General features: G+C 40.3%; 1 protein-coding gene and 1 gene segment (V, D, J or C); one reads left to right on the forward strand and one right to left on the reverse strand.

Moving 5' to 3' along the window:
• Positions 1-2,994: 2,994 nt before the first annotated feature.
• On the forward strand, positions 2,995-4,634 carry LOC115439455 (Ig kappa-b4 chain C region-like; the record flags this gene model as incomplete). The annotated part of the segment is given in 3 exon segments: positions 2,995-3,045; positions 3,343-3,448; positions 4,105-4,634. Coding segments are annotated over 3 exon segments (492 nt in total), but the record flags the coding sequence as incomplete, so codon positions are not given.
• Positions 4,635-16,293: 11,659 nt separating this feature from the next.
• Positions 16,294-19,044, reverse strand: LOC115439456 (uncharacterized). Its single transcript, XM_030163287.1, has 3 exons — positions 18,993-19,044; positions 18,558-18,885; positions 16,294-16,681 (listed from the first exon to the last, which is right to left on the reverse strand). Exons 1-3 carry the CDS (start codon positions 19,042-19,044, stop codon positions 16,294-16,296), a joined length of 768 nt encoding a protein of 255 aa, XP_030019147.1.
• Between the last annotated feature and the right edge of the window lie 1,880 nt (positions 19,045-20,924).

Genomic DNA, 20,924 nt, shown 5'->3' on the forward strand with positions numbered 1-20,924 from the left:
TGATGTGCAAAAGAAGTACACGTGAGTACAAATTTCTGAACATTCTGGGAAGTACCTTACATTTACAAAAAAAGTTACTTATTTATATATGTTTCACCAATCCTGACCGACACCAAAGAAACCTCACCTTATCGGGTACAAGCTGAGAGGGGGGTTTCCGATGTGACTAGATTAAAGTTCAAAATATGATAAAAAATGAGTATGGTTTGTACCTAAACCCAACCTACTTTTGATGGTATAAAAGTGGTCTCCCAGAGCGAAAAAGTCAGTTGTTTCTGCAGATGTCAACTCAGTGTTTATTTTGTGTATGAATAAACACTTTATGCGGCTCCAATTCTGCTCGATCTCTGAGTTTGTCTTTGGCTCTGTGTGACTGTTACTCAACAAAGTTCCACTACATAGATGGGAGTACAGACATAAATACAACTGGAGAGGAGCGTCAAAGACACCAGAAATTTCTCCCACTTCCACTCGTAAATTTTACACGACAATATGGTGCCAGCAGCTAAAATTGCTTAAGGGAAATAACTCGATTTCATATCAATCCGACATTGACAAAGATGAAAACTAAGGGAATTTTATTCATAACTTTTATCCGTTTTAGTTAGTTTTGTAAACACACAATACAGTTTCAGTTACTTATCAATTTTTTCTTTAAATGTAGTTTTATTTATTTCAGTTAACAAAAATGTTTTTACAATTCTAGCTTTAGTCATTTCATTAGTCTTTGTTAACAATAATAACCTTGCTGATGACAAACTGTCATTCAACAATAACACTGACATGTTGGTGAAGAGAAGTCACCAGCGTCTGTTTGACCTGAGGAAACCAGTTCAGTTCCAGGTGGACAGACCTCTGATGACTGCGGTTTATAGAGCTGTTATTGAGTCTATTCTTACATTTTCTGTCATTTGCTGGTTTGCATCTATCAATCAGAAATAAAAAAATAAAAAAATAAATTTAAAAAATAAAGCTGCAAGCAGCATTGGGCGGGACCTCGCACCGGGCGTTCCGCCTCCCCCGCGATCCGCCTCCCGTGACCGTCGACACCTCAGCTCCACTCACACCTCTCCGTCCCCATACTGTTCCCACCCTTTAGTGTCTGTCCTCCTTACATCTGTACAGAACACCAGCGACCCTCTGCTGAAACCACCATCATCTTTAAAATGAGACTTTTATTTTGGAAACCCTACTGTGTGTATGTGCATTTGTTTTGTATGTGAGAGAACAAATCAGTTTGAAAAATGAACTGAAATTGTATGAATAATTGAGTATAAAAGTGCTGATTTACCACATTTAAGGCTATTATTTTGGAAAAACCCTATTGTGTGAGCATGTGTGTCTGTGAGAAAGAGTACTTTTGAATGAAGAAACATTGTACAAACAGTTGTGCATTTGGTCATAAAAATGAAAAGAAGTTATGTAATAGACATTTTGTATTATTCTTAATTGGGGTTTTATTTTGAAAAAATGTACTCTGTGTACTTTTGAATGTGTGCAAAATTTCCCATATCCACAATACAATGCAGTACAACCTGTTTTAAAATTAAAAAAATAAAAAAATAAATAAATTATGGATTGCCTGCGACTTGAACCCAGGGCCTTTTGTTCCATAGGCAGCTACATGAACCACTGCACTATAGACAGACTTGTGCAATCATGCACCAGCAAAACTTTTATAGGGACTTTGTCATTGTAAAAAGTGAAACTAAACATAGTCTTCAAAAAATCGCCATTATTCCATAACCGTAGGTCGTATCTGAAAAATTCTTTCACTTTTGGATTCTGCAGACTTGTGGGAATTTAATGAGCTATAAATTTTTTGTCCAAAGTCTGAAATGAATAAGCAGTAATTGCAGAAACCTAGAGTAACTTTCAAAGGCAGATTGTCAACTTCCTGTTGGCGTTAGCTCATGAGTGTCAGTGTATGATTTGTCGGGCTCAATCAGACCAACATTTTGGCATTTGTTTCATGTTTCTGTCACATTCCTACTGGCCGCTAGGGAAGATTTTGTGTGTTTTTTAGTACATAGGTGGTGCTACAGAGTCCATTTTGGCACCCAAGGGGTTAATTTTGATATTGAATCAAAGTGTTCACCAGCCATGACATACATGGCAAATTTGGTGAGTTTTGGAGCATGTTAAGGGGGTCAAATGGCAGTCTAAAATGGAAAAAGTATGAAAAGAAACAAACTGTCATAAATCAATAACCGTACATCGTATCTGAAAAATTTTTGGATGTGAGTATTGTGGTGAGTCCCGTGAACGCATAGATATGTCACATGTGGGGAAAAACTCAAAAGTGAAAAATTAGTTCCAAACATCGCAACTTTGCGGGCTCGTAAAAAAAAAAAACTAAGACAGTTAAGACTAAGTTACGAGATCATTTTTTTGAGGAGAGTTCACTCTATCATTTGGTGCTATTTAGAAGTCAATATGACAAACGGTGTCATCGGAGTTAGTTTTAAAAATTTTATTTTGAAAGGAATATTGCGAACTTCCTGTTGGACATAGGTCATCGGTGTCAGTAGATGATTTGTAGAGCAATGTCCATCCAACATTTTGGCTTTGGTTTCATGTCTCTATGACTTTCCTACTGGCCACTAGGGCAGTTGCCGTTTTTCTTGACATAGGTGGCGCTAGAGAGCCCATTTTGGCACCTATGGGGTTAATTTTTTCATTTTATCAAATTTTTCACCAGGCCTGACATGTGTGCCAAATTTGGTGAGTTTTGGAGCATGTTTAGGGGGTCAAAATCCAGTTCAAAGTGACGGCAGAAAAAAAAAAAAAAAAAACGAACGAAAAACAATAGGGCCTTGCTTGCAGGAAAGGCCTCTCACTGTGTGAGAGGGCCTTACCTTTCGGCTCGGTCCCTAAAAAAAAAACCTCATTAACCAGGATAAAACAAGTCAGGAGTAAAATCATTGGTCCTCATCAAAAATCTGTCATTAAAACTGTCCAATAAGCAGGTGTCACAGAAGGACAAATCCATGATGTCTGACAGCGCTCACCCTCTGCACTCTGAATTTCAGTTCACTCCAACAGGTACTCTGATTACTCTACATGGATCAATACATTCACACTGGATTGATTAGGAATGTGTCAGGGATAAGATTAGTGTTTTTTGTCTCTGAATGTTTCTTGTGTAAATGTCTGTTTTAGTTCTTCTTTCATCTGCACAGTTCAGTTCACAGTTAATTTCACAAACATTTACAAATGGAATAAATGTGGAACTAAATCTATATTTGTATTGATTGTTGTGTTTGTGTTGTGATTCATTTTGTCCTGATGCTGCTGTGTTTTACAGATTCACACTGACTTTGTTGAGTTTGTTGTTTTCAGAGTCACAGAGCCGTGTCTTTACACTCAGAGGTTTTTGTACGACAACTCAACCACTTTGTATCACTGTGGTGGACGTTCGGTGGAGGAACCAGACTGGAGGTTAACTGTAAGTACATTTAATTCACTAAATTATCTGATTTAACACTGTCTCTGTTTTTCTTTTTTGTTGTAATTCCACATGGTGGGTAAATATGTTTCAGATGTTTGTAGTTTGTTAATATTTCGGGTATTTGAAGGTTCAGTGTCTCCTCACAGACTGATGTTCATTCTTTATCAGATACAATCAACATTTAACCTCAACATTTAGTCTGTACATGTTACTCATTTTAATGACTGAACTTGTGAAATTTCATGTTTGTCAGAGTATTTTTATTCAGTGAACAAATGTTCTCTATAAGTAACACAACCTGTTCCACAAACTGAGTATGAGGAGTGAAAATCCTGTGATGTTAATACTGATTTCATCTACATGTTGCATTAATGGGTCTGATTTACAAACTTCTACAACTGTTTGATTATGAAACTGTTTTGCAGCGATTAATATTTATATTCATCAAACATCAGTATTTTATGTTGATGATGTAACGTTGAGTTTGAGTGACTATTTTCATCTTTGTATCTTTGGTCCTGAAACTTGTCTGTTTTCACGGTTCAGCAGTGATGCTTGACTGTTGCCATGGTTACTGAGCTCCGAGAGGGAAACGAAACACAAAGCGATAATTTGTCCAAAATCTAGTTTGTCGTCCATCTTTGTCTCTGCAGTGGGTCGAGTGGAGCCCACCCTGACAGTGCTGCCCCCCTCCAGAGAGGAGCTGCAGCAGGGGAAGGCCACGCTCATGTGCCTGGCCAACAAGGGCTTCCCCTCAGACTGGAGTCTGTCCTGGAAGGTGAACGACGGCAGCAGCAGCAGCAGCAGCTGGGAGGAGAGCAGGAGCCCCACGGTGCTGCAGAAGGACGGCCACTACAGCTGGAGCAGCACCCTGAGGCTCCCTGCAGACCAGTGGAGGAAGGTGAACTCTGTGACCTGTGAGGCCACCCAGGGCTCCCAGTCTGCACTCTCACACACACTGAGGACACACCAGTGTTCCCAGTACTGAGCCCACTCACTGGGGATCACCTACTGCTCTGACTCTGCTCATCAGCTCACTCTGTCTCTCCAACTCTCTGGCTTTGTGTCATTTCAACACTTTGAACAGCAAACATTTTCAGGCTTCTCTCACTGCTGCAATATTGGTTCAGTGTTTGACCACAAATAAACGTCTGTACATCAAACCTGCTGTTTTTCTCTTCATTGTTATGTCGTGTTTTATTCACTTTGTGCTGATTTTATCCAATAAAGAGTCAAATTAATCAGAATTAATGGATCATTCTTATTTTGTTAATGCTGGACAAAGTAACACGATGTCTTCCAATTACATAATGACTCTTTGAAAAGTGTTCTAATTTGGTCATTACAGATTAATTTAAAGAAAAAAACATAATTATATTCATCAATAAAGTAATTGGATTTGTTTGAAAATGATTTGTTCCGATTACATAATGAATGCTTTTTGTACAGTTTTCTATTGCGATCACTGAAGGCTTACACATGAAAATTTTTATTCTATTCATCAATATTTTTAGCATGTCAATAGAAAACATAAAGTCTGTCATTAAAAGTTATTCTTAAACAGTCATGGTTCAATAGTTTTTCTCAAAATTTGCATAAAACACATTACAAATACCTTAAACATATATTTAGAAATCTGGAATGAAGGGTAGAATATACGGAAGAGGATTAGCGCCCTGGAAAAACAAAAAAAAACGGTAATTTTTTCCATAATCCTGAGGAAAAAAGTCAGAATTCTGACTTTTTTCTCAGAACTCTTCATTTTTTTTTTTCTTTCATTCAGGGACAGTGTCACTTGTGCTTTATGACATGCAGGAGTACAGCAGGCTGACATAATGGCAGATTTAGGTGACTCTTTATACATCTGGGGGTTCTGGCAGAAGTCATTTTCACTCTTAGATGAGCAGATAGGAGTTTTACTTGTTGTTTTGCTTGTTGTAGAGGCAGGAGTTTAAGCGCTAAGTGGCTAACAGTTCTTGCTAGTATCGTCATCATTGTGGATCGAAGGCCCTGTGTTCTTCATCGTGGCAAGGTAAGTTTTGCAAGGCTCAGAAGTTAAAATAATTTATGTTGAAGGAATGAAAGGTTTAACGGTGGAGTAAATTACAGGGACTGAGTTGACTCAGGTATTTGTTAAAATAATTTATGTGTTGACAGTGTTTGCACAAATAACTATTTACATTTGTGTTGCAGAATTATTATTTACACATTTATACATTTAATTATTTTCATTTGTTGTCTATAAGCAGCTAGAATGGCTTGTTGAATGTGCCTTTCTATATCACTTGACATTTGCCAATCTAAGTACTGTTGGTTCCTGATTGGCTGGTTTTGGTCATGTGTGTGGTTGTTTTCAGGAAGTGTGGTAGCTGTCAGGACATATGCTCAGTAAAATCACTGTTGTAAGAAGAAATCCGTCTCCATCCTGCAGTCTCATTTTATCAAGAATGAACCATTAACCACCAACGAACCCTCACGTTACATTTGGTGGCAGCGTGGTGTTATTTTGGTGGTTTTTCTGAATTTGGTGAGTTTTGTTTCCCTGACGTGTGGACATCGTCACTTTTGTGCTGCATGAACTTTTCTCATTCTTTTGAGCTGCAAGTGGACTGTATGCAAACGTTTTGGAGATATTGAGGATTTTTGCAGTGTGTTTTTTTTCTTGCTTTTGTCAATTTTGAACCGGACTTTTTTTACCATCATGTCGGAAAACGAAAGTGAAACTGAGTGTGACGGACAGCCTTCCACAATGCGCCAGCAGAGGTCAGTGTTGGTTACAAACAACAACGCCAGCCCTCTGACTCCACATACTGTTTCCAGTGCCCTGAAAATTGATCTTCCAGCTGCTTTTAAAGGAGATGGTACTGAATCTTTCACAAGTTGGTCTCGCCGTTTTGAAGTAGCAGTGCAGGCTATGACTACACCTGATGCTGATTTGTCTGCAGTTATGGCTTCCATTCTTCCTACTCGCCTAGCTGATGCTGCATTTCTGTATTGGGATAGCTTACCTCCTTTGACCCAGAAAGACTATGATTTGGTGAAAGAGAAACTTAAAGGAGTTTTTGGACCAAAATATTCTCTACCATTCTTCCAGACTAATGTAAATGCTCGTCCTCGTAAACCAGGTGAAAGTTTGGATGTGTACAGTGCTGACATCACACGTCCTGTGTTAGAAGCTTTCCCTGACTATGATGACAACGCACTGGAAGGTGAGAAATTTCGCCGCTTCGTTGCTGGTTTGGACCCAACCCTACAGTCAAAAATACATGAGATGGGAGCAGAGAACCTTGAGGATGCTCTACGTTATGCCAGTCGCTGTGAGAGAGCACGTGCAGCGCTTCAAATGACTACTGCTGGATTCTCACACACTCAGCCTTCAGAGCAGGTAGCCATGATTCGATCTAAACCATCTGATGACAAACTCCTTCATGCAGTTGAGCAGCTTACACTTACTGTAAACAGTTTAAAACATGAAGTACAGCAGTTGCAGGAGAATCACAGTTACCTTGCTCAGCGTTTGGACACCAGATCTAACAAATCCCCTTCCCATGATCCTCGATACAGCTCACGCAGTGTCTCTCCTCCCCCCTACTACCACAGACATTACCCTAGAGACCATTATTCACCTGAGCAGCATTATGGTCATGATCCTGACTCTCGCTATGAACATTATGCTCCTCCCCCTATTCATCCAAGACGCTCTGAGCGGGATGATAATGGCAGCCGTGGCAGGTACTACTCTCCTTCATGGCCATCCTCACAGTACTCCAAGTATGGTCAAAATTACAATGACAGTAACAGAAACAGACGCAGCCCTAGTCCAGCTCCACAAAGAAACAGAGAGCCAAGCCCACATACAAAGAACAGTGTTCGCTTTCAGTCTCCTGACAGACGTTCCCACTCTCCCTCCAGCCACCAGGGAAACTTTCAGTAGCTGCTGTTGAGGGGCAAACATCAGCTACTGCATCACAGCCCCAGGTTGATACCCTCATACATGATGCCATAATGACTGATAACAGTGATTTACAGTCTGATGATGCTGTTTCTGCTAACATTCTTGCTATTGTTGAAGGCATTGAAGTATGTGCTTTAATTGACTCTGGTTCTTTTGTCTGCATTGTGAGTGAGGACTTTCGCAACTCTCATCCAGCTTTGAAAAAGCGTCCACTATCAGCTTCATCTGTACCAGCTCGCTCAGTTAATGGACAGTGCTTGGACATCTTTGGCAAATTCACCGTTGGACTGAGACTTGGAAAACAGGTATGGCAACAGGAAGTTGAAGTTCTCAGAGATGCCTACCAACCGGTCATATTAGGTTGGGATTTTCTGATAAAACACTGTGCTCTCCTTGATCTCAAAAACAAAGTGCTACAGCTTTGGGACATGAAAATTCCCCTTTTGCCCAAAAGATATGAAGTGGCTGCTTGCTGTAATGTGTCAGTACTGACCCCCACTAAGATCCCTGCTATGAGTGAAACCCTTATCACAGCCTGTGTATCACCCGTTACAGCTGCTTCCCCTGTGCCAACTGACTATTGTGGTGTACTTATGCCCAACTCATCCTGTGACATCATGGTGGCACACTCTCTCAGTGAAGTTCAAAATGGCACGACTGTGGTTAGAGTGTTAAATCCCTCAAGAGAAGACATTGAGCTTCACTCTGGTCAGCACCTTGGTGAGTTTCATACAGCCTCATCTGTTGACATCATACCTTTTGAAGGGACATGTAGTGCAACCTCACCTGTATGTGCTGTAGCTCCACCTGTCCAATTAAATGAAACAAACCTGACACCTTCCCAAATTCAGTCTCTGCAATCACTACTTCAGAAATATTCAGCAGTATTCAGTAAAAATTCAGAGGACAGAGGTCGTACAGGCATAATAAAACATCATATTCGCGCTGGTGACGCCACGCCACTTAAACAGAGAGCATACAGAGTAACACCAGAACAGAGAGCAGAAATACAATCTCAGGTTGACAACCTGTTGAAAGCAGATGTCATTGAAGAGAGCTACAGCCCCTGGGCAGCACCCGTTGTTTTGGTGCGCAAGAAAAATGGCACATGGCGTTTCTGCTTAGACTACAGAAAACTCAATCAGGTGACCATCAAAGACTCTCACCCTCTTCCAAGAGTTGACGACGCGCTTGATGCTTTGTCAGGCTCTGCTTGGTTCTCCACCATGGATCTTCAACATGGCTACTGGCAAGTTGAGCTCGAAGAGTCAGATCGTGAAAAGACAGCATTCACAACAGGCAGTGGACTTTATCACTTTAAAGTTATGCCGATGGGACTCGCCGATGGGACTCACAAATGCTCCAGCCACATGTCAACGCTTGATGGAAACAGTGCTTCGTGGTCTCCCATGGAAAATATGCCTGGTGTATCTGGATGATGTACTTATCTATAGTCGATCCTTCAGCGAACATCTCCAGCACCTAGAGGAAATCCTCTCCAGACTCCAGTCAAGTGGCCTCAAGCTAAATCCAACAAAATGCTGTTTTGCTCGAGATCAGGTACAGTTTTTGGGTCATGTGGTCTCCAAGCATGGCATTCAGCCAGACCCAAAGAATGTGAAAAGTGTTACTGACTGGCCTACTCCACGATCGACAACAGAAGTGCGAGCCTTTTTAGGACTTTGCTCGTATTACCGCAAGTTTATCAGGAACTTTGCACATCACAGTGTCCCACTACATGCACTCACAGAGAAGAATGCCCTCTTCCAATGGACTTCTCAGTGTCAAGATGCATTCACCTATCTGAAACATGCACTCTCAAATCCCCCAGTAGTTGCATTTCCTGACTTCACTTTGCCATTTTCCCTCTATACAGACGCTTCGGGTTCAGCTGTTGGTGCTGTGCTAGCCCAGAAACATGGACATCAGGAAAAAGTGATCGCCTATGCAAGCCATGTTCTCACAAAAGCAGAAAGAAAGTGGTCAACTTATGACAGAGAACTCTTTGCTATTGTCTGGGCCATAAGACATTTCCGCCACTATCTCCACAAACAGCCCTTTGTTATTGTCACAGACCACAAGCCTCTTTTAGGTCTCCGAAAAATTCCCATTGACAATGACAGAACTGGTCGCCGCGCCCGCTGGGCTCTTGAACTTGATCCTTTTGAGTGGACTGTAATTCATAAAGATGGCCACCGACATCTTAATGCAGATGCGATGTCACGACGCCCTGCTGACACCTCACAAACTGAGCAGAACATCACCCATCTGGACAAGACACATTCAAGTCCTGTTAGTCCATCATGCCCTGTTAATTCTGTGCAGCCCCACTGCTCTTACGATGGTAATCCACAGCCAGTTTCCCCTAACCAGACTAACTCAAAGTCCCCTTGTCCAAACTCAAAGTGTTCTGCACAGTCTGTCTCTTCCACCTTTGTGCTTCAGCTCCCTGAAGAAGATCTATAAAAGGAACAACAAAAAGATCCTGCGCTTTCAGAGGTTCTTAACTGGAAAGCCAAAGGTCGGAAACCACCCTACTGGCAAATGAAAAAACGCACAGCTGCAGAAAAAGTACTTTGGAAAGAATACCACAGACTTATTCTGCATAATGGCCTACTCTGTCGTAGAGTTGTCAATCCATCCTCTAAGTCAGTTATACATCAAGTTGTGGTCCCTCACAGTTTAACAGACTCTGTCTTTAAGCTACTGCATGGAAATCCAGTAACTTCTCACATGTCAGCTGATAAAGTTCTGAAACGTGCTCAGCTACTATGTTATTGGCCATTCATGTCACGTGATATCAAAGTGTGGTGCAAACAGTGTGCTCCATGTGATGCAAGACGGAGTCCCACACCTCATCATAGGGCTCCGATGAAAACCATTGTTGCTACTGAGCCATTCCAAAAAGTTGCGGCCGACATACTTGAACTCCCCATCACAAGCCATGGAAACAGGTATGTGCTTGTGGTTCAAGATTATTTCTCCAAATATGTCAACCTCTATGCCATTCCAGACCAGCGGTCCACAACAGTAGCAAAATGTCTGTTTGAAAAGTTCATCTGTGAACACGGGATTCCAGAAATGCTGCACACTGACCAAGGTCGCCAATTTGAGTCTGACCTTGTGAAACACCTTTGTGAGCTGCTTGGCATTCAGAAAACCAGAACCAGTCCATATCATCCTCAGTGTGATGGCATGATTGAAAGATTCAACAGAACTCTCATCGATCAGTTAGCCAAGTCACTTCTTCAGCAGCCTGGTGAATGGGATGACTGTCTGAACCTAGTCGCCCTGGCTTACAACACCAGCCCTCACTCATCTACAGGCTTCACTCCATTCTTTCTTACACATGGTCATGAAGCGAGAATGCCTGCTAACCTGCTGTTACCAAACAATACACCGTCTATAGCTACATCAGGTTCTCCTGTTGACTATGTTACACAGTTGACCCAGAAACTTCAGTCAGCTTTTGGTTCTGCTGCATTAAACAGAGACTGTGCCCACAACAAGCAGAAACAACACTATGATAAAACTGTCAATCACACTCCCTATGTTTCTGGAGACCTCGTGTGGTTAAATGACCCTACTACATCCAAACACAAACTCGCGCCTCACTGGAAAGGTCCCTTCGAAGTTTTGGAGTGCCTTGGATCTGATGCAGATTCCTCTGGTGTGATATACAGAATTCGTCACTTCCTGGATCAACCTGATAAGTCCCACATTGTCCATTACAACCGTCTCAGACCCTACAATGCTCCTGTGCCAGATCACGGACCTACAAAACGTGCAGGTGACCCCTCTGTGCATCTCCAGCTCCCCCCTTTGACTGCATTGTCAGGTGCTTTGCCCTTTAAACCCTCACTACCTGCAGTTACTAAGAACTCCAGCATGCGTGATTGCAGCGTTTCTACCTCAGTGGCCCCTCAGTTTCTCCAGCCCAAAACTGCACCCTTGCTTCAGTCACAACCCCAATCACAGACTCTACCTCAACCCCAGCCACAGGCCCAACCCCCCCCTCTCTCACCACCTACTCCATGGACTCAGTGTGAAACTGCTTCCCCCTCTGGTGATGTGACAGTGCCCCAAACCAGACCTGTCCCTTCTCCCAGCCTGGGTCAGGGCCCTGGTCCTTCGTTGCGCTCCAGACGTGCAGTTAACCCTCCAAGATACCTCATGGACTATGTGTTGAAATGAACTGTTCCTTTGTTCTTGTTCTCCTCATTGCCAGTTAACTGTTTTCTTCTTAATGTTTGTGAAACGAGGACGTTTCTTTTGTGAAGGAGGAAAGAATGCAAGGCTCAGAAGTTAAAATAATTTATGTGTTGACAGTGTTTGCACAAATAACTATTTACATTTGTGTTGCAGAATTATTATTTACACATTTATACATTTAATTATTTTCATTTGTTGTCTATAAGCAGCTAGAATGGCTTGTTGAATGTGCCTTTCTATATCACTTGACATTTGCCAATCTAAGTACTGTTGGTTCCTGATTGGCTGGTTTTGGTCATGTGTGTGGTTGTTTTCAGGAAGTGTGGTAGCTGTCAGGACATATGCTCAGTAAAATCACTGTTGTAAGAAGAAATCCGTCTCCATCCTGCAGTCTCATTTTATCAAGAATGAACCATTAACCACCAACGAACCCTCACGTTACAGTTTATTTTCCAGTGGAATAAAATAGTGTGGAAGTGCTCAGTAAACAGGAAAAGCTATTGTATTTTCATGTGTGTATCCATTTTCTTTCCTCAGTAGTATGCCTACAAACGCTAATACAGTTAGCTTAAGCACAGCTCTGTATGCGTTAGCATTAGCATTAGCTAGCACAAAGTACAGGTAGATTCAGCAATTCATACATTTGTCTCAGGGCATTTGATACGGTCAAATAAATTTACTAGCCACATTTTACCCACAGAATCACTACATGTATGTGTCTTTGTTTATTATAATTTAAGTAGTAATGTGGCCTATATATAATAGCCTTTTAAGAAAAAAAATGTCATTGTGAAGGCTGAAATTGCAGGTTCTTTTCTGTATTTATACACATTGTAAATATGTTAATTTTTCATTAAAAACCACAAAGACTAGAAAGTTTTAGATTTTACCCATGATATATTTCATTGCCCTCATCATAGTATTTTAAAATATTGAATGAATTTTAATATACTGTACATTTCCAGAGAGATCCTGGGACAACTCTTGGCTGCTTTGGAGGCCGGTTCGACAACCTGTGACCTGGACACTGATGGCCTAAGTCTGCAGATCTGAAGGGACCTTTGACCTTATCGACACTTCCATTGCTAAGAAAACCGAAGTGACAATAAAAACCAAGTATAACAATAAACAAATCTCTCAGTTAAATGGCTTTGAATTTACTTCAGATTTAATGATATTCACATTCTGCTTCTCTGCAGATATGTTCAACCATTGTTCTTGGTGTATCCACATCCATACAGCAAAATAAATAGGAGAACCAAACTAAAGGCACCTCTTTACATTTACCAATATCTAAGCAAGGGTGTAAAGATCACATTTCTGCAAAGTCTCCTCCAAATCATCACACTTCTACAAAAAGAACATATATAAACATATTAAAATTAGGTCTATGCCACATTCCTTTTTTTTTTTTTTTTTCATAATAATGCATTGTTAGCTATCGTGTCATATCTTTTATGATTATTACCCCAAACATGTAGGTTTTTCAATGACAAAAAGAACAAAAGCAGTTAGGCTAGTGAGAATACTTTAAATAACAGGCTTATGAATGCTGTACAGTAATTAATAAATTAATTAATGGCTCAATAGTTGTTCATGAAGTCCTTTTCCTCTCCTTTGGCATTGTGTTTCTTCCTCAGTTGTAGAAACACCCATCAGTCAGTTTTTCTCCATTCTCTGAAATTAAAAGAGAGATTCTCAATAAAACTGTGCAGATTTTAGAGGCCCACATTAAAGTACGCATGAAACTGACCTGTCATTTGACAAATTATAGCTATTTTATGATTAATGCATGTTATAAATGACTAATTTCAAGAAGAAATATAAGTCTACTTCAATTAATACCACTGCAATTGAGAGCTGATCCAGGAGCAGCAGCTTTGCCAAACTGTCTCCAATAGCATGATAGGCTATAGAACAAACATTTGTTCAACAAGCAATGACTGTCATTTCTTTTCATTCAAGATTCAAGGTTCAAGGTTACTTTATTTTTTACCTGTAAGTAGATTTGTTTTGCAGTCTAGGTGATTGCTTTGGTATTACAACAATACATATGTTGAACATGTAAGACAGGTACTTGATCACGCTTACAGACAGGACAAAAAGACAGGACAAAAAGTGCTCAGTGTTCCACCATTCATCAGTATAGCAGCATGGATAAGTAAAAGAATAAAATAAATAAAAACAAGATGCAATAGAACACAATAAATACCAGAAAAGATAAAAACAATCTGGGATAAAAAAACAGGATAAGAGCATAAAATTTAAAAATTTGAAGTCACAATAATAATAAATAGAGCAAAGAAATGGGATAAATAACTAAATGAGTTAGTAAAGTGCAATGTCACTATTTCTTATTGAGCTCAGTGACGGCGACAGGAACAAAACTGTTTTTATAACGCTGTGTCCTGAACCTTGGGACTAAGAACCTCCGTCCAGAGGAAAGGAGCTGAAATTCACCTCGTAAAGGATGGGAGTCATTGTTAAGAATTGATGAAGCCATCCTCTGGACCTGTTTAGTGAACAGGGAGGCGGGACAAGACTGGGACTCACCAATCAGGCAACTGGACCATCTGACTATTTGATTCAGTGAGTTTCTCTCTGCAGCTGAGGTCTGACCGAACCATGGCACCAGACAAAAACATAAAACAGATTCAATAAAGGAACAGTAAAACAAAGTTAAAATGGTTCAGTCAATGTGGAAGTGTTCCAGTTTCCTAAGGCAGTGAAGGCGCTGATGGCCCTGTTTACACACAGATCTGCAGTTTTCATTAAAACTCAATTTTTCATCAATTATCGTTCCAAGGTATTTGTATGATATCACTTGCTCTATAGTCTGACCTTTAATTAAAGTGACTCCGTGCCTGTCCTGTTGTTTTCTAAAATCAGTGATCATATCTTTTGTTTTACATATGTTCAGGTGAAGGTAGGACTCCTCACACCACTGGACAAAGTCATTAATGACAGGGCTGTGACTGGTCTCCCCCTCTTTGAGCAGGCTGACAATGACTGAGTCATCGGCATACTTAATGATGGTCCTGTTTTCATATTCACTCTGACACATATTTGTGTAGAGAATGTATAATAGTGGAGACAGGACACAGCCTTGAGGAGAACCAGTGGAGGAGAACGCTGGGTTGGACAGAACCCCATTCATCCTCACTCTGTGATCTGTCTGTTAAAAAATCTAAAATCCAACCCATCAGATTTTTACTAATTTTAAACTGTTCTAAAAGCCTTTTAATTAAAATGTGGGGCTGGATTCTATTAAAAGCAGAAGAGAAGTCTATAAATAAAAGCCTTGCAAATGACTCTTTACCCTCCACATGTTTAAAAATCATGTTTAAAAGAGTCAGTGTGGCGTCTTCCACTCCTCTGTTGGGCCTGTATGCAAACTGCATTGGATCCAGCTCATGTTCGGTCTCCTTTAGAATCACAGTCTTAACCAGTTTCTCAAAGACTTTCATAACTACTGAGGTGAGAGCGACAGACCTAAAGTCATTCAAAGTTTTTGGACGGCTGGATTTAGGGACAGGGACCACGACCACATCCTTCCAGAGTGTGGGCACATGCTGTGTCTGCAAGGACTTATTAAAAATAAACTGAAATACAGGACTGAGTTCATTAGCACATGATTTAATAAGATGACCACTGATGTTGTCAGGACCCTGGCTCTTGTTCATCTTCACAGAACTAAAGGCCTTTCTGACGTCGCTCAGTTCAATGGTAAAGAACTGACTGTCCTTCAGGTCCTGTTTCAGCTCTAAAATGTCCTTACGAAAATCAAAAGAATTAAAACGAACATAAAAACTGTTAAGAGCATTTGCAAAATCTCTGTCTGAATTAAAACCGTCTAAAATGGTCTGCCTGCTGCTCTGGGGATTTTGAAGGCCTGCAATGGTTTTCATACATGTCCATGCAGAACCAAGATTGTTTGCAGCCATCTTATTTTCAAGAGCGGTTTATAGTGTTGTTTTACTTTCAAAATTTTCAAGTCTTTGGTGGCTGACTGAAGGTCAGAGACAGCCCCTTCTTTGAAAGCCAATTTCTTGTTTTTCAGACAGGTTTTAACATTTTTTGTGACCCATGGCTTGTTGTTAGGGTACACTTTAACACGCTTACGGGGTATAATCATATCTTTACAGAAAGCAGCAGAAGAGCTGGTGACATCCACCAGAGCATCCAGATCATCCCCACAAGACTGGATAAAAACATCCCAATCTGTACATTTAAAACATTCCTGCAGGGAGAGCACAGATTCCTCTGACCACATCTCAGTGTCCTTGGTCCTTATTTTCTCTCGTTTTAAAACAGTCTTATAGGTGGGCAGGAGATGCACACAGTTGTGGTCAGCAGATCCCAAAGGAGGAAGAGGGAGGGATTTATAAGCATCCCCCACTGACCCATAACAAAGGTCCAATATTTTATCCCGTCTGGTTAAACAGGATATATACTGGTAAAAGTTTTTCAGGGTTGTTTGAAGAGAGACGTGGTTAAAGTCACCCATTATAAAGTTCAGGGCGTCGGGGGAGAGGGACTGCAGCCTCTGCACTGCCTCTGCAATGGTGCTGCTGGCAGAGGGGGGGTGGGCCCTCGGGTGAATGTAGACTGTAGTAATAAAAAGTTGGGGAAACTCACGGGGGAGGTAGAATGGGCGCAGTGACACTGATTAAAGTTATACGCCTGGTGTGCAGATCCTCTCTCTGACAGTCACAGCGCTACAGTACCATTTGTTGACGTACAAACACACTCCACCTCCCTGGGTCTTCCCCGTTACCTCCGAGTCCCGATCCAAACAAAACGGAGCTCCAAATCCGTCGACTGATAGGTCGGCGTCCTGGTCCTGCTCCGTCAGCCACGTCTCGGTGAAGGCCATCACACAGCAGTTCCTGAAGTCCTTCTGGAACCTGGCGTTCCCCTGGAGTTCGTCCATCTTGTTCCTCAGGGAGCGGACGTTTCCCAGGATGACAGAGGGCAGAGGGGTCCGGCTGAGCTGCTGTCTCCTCAGGCGTAGTTTGACTCCTCTGCGTCTCGCTCTTTTTCTCTTCCTCTTGTCCCTTGTTCTGTTAAAATCTCTCAATATAAAATCCAGTAACCGTGGGGTGAGGTCTGTACCACCATCTGATAAGTTCAGTTGTATCAGCTCTTCTCAGGTGTAAACAGTCCTCAGCTGGCTCACAGCCACACTCACCTCGCGGGTAACAAGCCAGCAAAGTAAAAGTCCAAACATGACGAAGTAAAAGGAATCCATGGCATTATCTAAACGTTATTGGAACTTAGAGCATTTTAAAGTTCCCATTGTCCTGTTTTAAATTATTGTTTTAAACTGGTACACTGACGCCTTTTTACAGTTAAATGTCACAAAAACCAAGAACATGTGCATTGATTGTAGACAACACCTTCTGAACCTGTGAATACCAACATCAATGATGAGGTTGTTGAAATATATGAAATATGTGAGGACCATAACTGATGACAGTAATTCAACAATAACACTGACATGTTGGTGAAGAGAAGTCACCAGCGTCTGTTTGACCTGAGGAAACCAGTTCAGTTCCAGGTGAACAGACCTCTGATGACTATGGTTTATAGAGCTGTTATTGAGTCTGTTCTTACATTTTCTTTCATTTGCTGGTTTGCATCTATCAATCAGAAATAAAAAAAAAAGACCCTCATTAACCAGGATAAAACAAGTCAGGAGTAAAATCATTGGTCCTCATCAAAAATCTGTCATTCAAACTGTCCAATAAGCAGGTGTCACAGAAGGACAAATCCATGATGTCTGACAGCGCTCACCCTCTGCACTCTGAATTTCAGTTCCTGCCTCAGACAAACATCAGCCAAAACTAATAGATACAAATTCTCCTTCATCCCCTCAGTCATCTGTAGAATCAAGTTGAATCTGTTGAATCATTGATTCAAGTACCTGTTTTTATTGAACCACCTATTTTTATGTGAGTGTCGTCTTCTGTCTCACATTGTTATTGTTGTTGTTTTAATTAGTACTGCGACAGAAAAAAATTCCTCTCAGGGACAAATAAAGGTCTTGAATCTTGAATCTTTTCCTTTGAGATGAGTGATCGAGTCATTATGGGATGGGTAAAAAAGGTCTTTAATCATGAATTTTTTATCTTATTCAAATGGTGATTTAGTAAATATACCTGTTGGATGTTTTTTGTCTTTTTTCAATTAACTTTGGATGTTTTTACTTTAATTCTAAGCAGTCAGTTTAGTTAATTACAATATTAATACAATTTTGTACCAACAAATGGACATGATATTTAAGAAAAAACAGACTGTCATCAGCATAAAAAGAGATACAATAAAAGGTTGGTAAATTTAAAACACATGCTTATTTCATCTCATATTTTAAAGAACACATAGATATCTGTGTAATGATGTAGTGCATCATATAAAACTTTATTTTTTATTGTAATTTATTGTAAACTAGAAGCACTCGGAGAGTGCAGACCTCTCCCAAGGCTGATCAGTGGCCCCCCCTGTGGGCCCCCCCCATGCCAAGGAGGTTATGTTTTTGCCAGGGTTTGTTGTCTGTTTGTCTGTCCGTTAGTGTGCAACATAACTCAAAAAGTTATGGACAGATTTTGATAAAATTTTCAGGGTTTGTTGGAATTGGGCCCCCCTGTGGGCCCCCCCCCCACCCCCGATCACCACCAAAATTTAATCATTTCTTCCTTATCCCATTTCCAACAAACCCTGAAAATTTCATCAAAATCTGTCCATAACTTTTTGAGTTATGTTGCACACTAACGGACAGACAAACAAACCCTGACAAAAACATAACCTCCTTGGCGGAGGTAATAATAAAAGTTGTGTGTGTTCATTGAACTGTGTGAGTCTGTGCAGTATCTTCCAGCTGCAGCCGTCAGTTCAGTTTCTGTTCAGTCTGAAGGAGGTTTTTGTACGACGGTTTTTCACTGTGTGAACACATACTGACTGTTGATATAATGTACACTCTGACAGTAATAAACTGCTGCATCTTCAGCCTGAACATCACTGATGGTCAGAGTGAAAAAAGAGTTTGATCCACTGCCTGAAAAACGACTGGAAATCCCTGATTCTCGTCTGGTGGCCCAGTAAATGAGAAGTTTAGGAGTTTCTCCATCTCTCTGTTGGTACCAGGCTAAACGATGGTTGCTGCTATAAACATAAACATCCTGACTGGTGGTACATGTGATGGTGGCGGAGGCTCCCAGATCAGAGCTCACTGCTCCAGGCTGAGTCACTGTGACCTGGCCTCTGGACTCTGAGGATACAGAGACACAAACATAAAGCAGCGTCATGGTTTTGTCTTCTTCATCTGAGAGGGATGGATGTTCATAGAGGAGAGGAGTTGGATTGTCTGGACTTTACCTGTGAAGCAGCAGCAGAGGAGAGTCCAGATGAGGACGGAGACCAAAGTCATGTTTTTGATGAGGAGGATTTGTGTGTGTTGTGTTGTGATGAAGGACAGCTGTCAGTCATCCACAGTTCCAGTGTCAGGACTATAAACTCTCCCAGAGCACTGGAGCATGGTGCTGCTGATGCAAAGTCACTGTATGGAAATCAGGACTCACTCCAACAGGGACCTGGATTAACTCTAATCATCAATCACTTAATTTGAGTATTGATTGGGAATATGTGGGAGTTCATTTTACATCATAATCAGTTCAACAGGTTCAGAAAGATTCATTTGACAATTAATGTTTTTTTTTTTTTTTTAATGAATATTCTATTGAAGGAAATTCTTTTGTTGTAATTCCACATGGTGAGTAAAAATGTTTCAGATGTTTGTAGTTTGTTAATATTTCAGGTATTTGAAGGTTCAGTGTCTCCTCACAGACTGATGTTCATTCTTTATCAGATACAATCAACATTTAACCTCAACATTTACTCTGTACATGTTACTCATTTTAATGACTGAACTTGTGAAATTTCATGTTTGTCAGAGTATTTTTATTCAGTGAACAAATGTTCTCTATAAGTAACACAACCTGTTCCACAAACTGAGTATGAGGAGTGAAAATCCTCTGATGTTAATACTGATTTCATCTACATGTTGCATTAATGGGTCTGATTTACAAACTTCTACAACTGTTTGATTATGAAACTGTTTTGCAGCGATTAATATTTTTTTTCATCAAACATCAGTATTTTATGTTAATGATGTAACGTTGAGTTTGAGTGACTATTTTCATCTTTGTATCTTTGGTCCTGAAACCTGTCTGTTGTCACGGTTCAGCAGTGATGCTTGACCGTTGCCATCGTTACTGAGCTCCGAGGGGAGAACGAACCACTGAGTAGTACATAGTAATTTAAGGTCTTTAATATTATTAGTAAATAGACATATGAGAATTCTGCTTCATGAACCTCAAAACTGGATAAACTTTGGTGTTTTAAGATACAAAAGTATAATTATAGTGGCAGTGTGATTTGATAATCCTCCTGTAACATTAAAATCCAATCAATCTGGGACAAACTGCCTTGAAAATTATTACCACAAAGACAGAAAAGCTTCAGACTGAACAATGAACACATATGTAGAAAAGAGGAATTCTATTTGATCCAACCACAGTCTGTATTTACAATATCTATTATATAATATTAATAATATCTACATCTATCAGAAGAACCAAGAGGTGAACTGTTCCATGTGATGCAGTTTCATAACTTCTTTTTAGAGTTTCTGTATCTTCAGTTAAGATGCATTAATTTTCATGATGGTATTGAAGTGTTAGAGGCACCAAATTCAGTCAGTAAATGATAAACTCCATCTAATGTGTTAAACTTAAGATTTTCATTACAGATTAATTGAAAATATATTGTTTTTGTGTAAGAAATAATCAAGTATCATCTGCATAAAGCTAATTTTTTTGGTCCAAAAACTCAGCTGACATCTGTCAGGAATAATGAAAACATTTAGTTTAGTGTCAGAAAATCGTTTTTACTAAAAAGAAGCAGCATTTTCAAAGATTTTTTAGGATCTAATTTACATGTAGGATCTCATTGTGAGCGTGAAGGATGGGATTGTATAAATATATTTGTCCTTGAGTGTCTGAAGTGAACTTTTTAATTTTCTTGCCATTAATGGAGTTCAAATGTAAATTTGAGTTTGATGAAAGACATACTGGTTTACAACAGAATCCTAAAACTGTTCTATTACTGGTAACTTTATTCAAACCAGAGGAGAATATGGAATTATAATGTATAAGAGGATATCGTCTGCAAACAAACTGATTTCACGACAATATAAAGAAAAATGTGTTTGAAATATTGGTGTTAGTGTGAGTTGAATGTGAGCCCAAA

This window comes from Sphaeramia orbicularis, chromosome 19 (assembly GCF_902148855.1).
Source record: "Sphaeramia orbicularis chromosome 19, fSphaOr1.1, whole genome shotgun sequence".
NCBI classification, from domain to species: Eukaryota; Metazoa; Chordata; class Actinopteri; order Kurtiformes; family Apogonidae; genus Sphaeramia; species Sphaeramia orbicularis.

Coding starts and splice junctions, on each gene's coding strand:
- LOC115439456 (XM_030163287.1), bottom strand. CDS start 19,044: ATGACTTTGGTCTCCGTCCTCATCTGGACTCTCCTCTGCTGCTGCTTC. Junction 18,886..18,992: donor CCTCTGCTGCTGCTTCACAG/GTAAAGTCCAGA, acceptor CTGTATCCTCAG/AGTCCAGAGGCCAGGTCACA. Junction 16,682..18,557: donor AGTCAGTATGTGTTCACACA/GTGAAAAACCGT, acceptor AGATTTTAACAG/AACAAGGGACAAGAGGAAGA.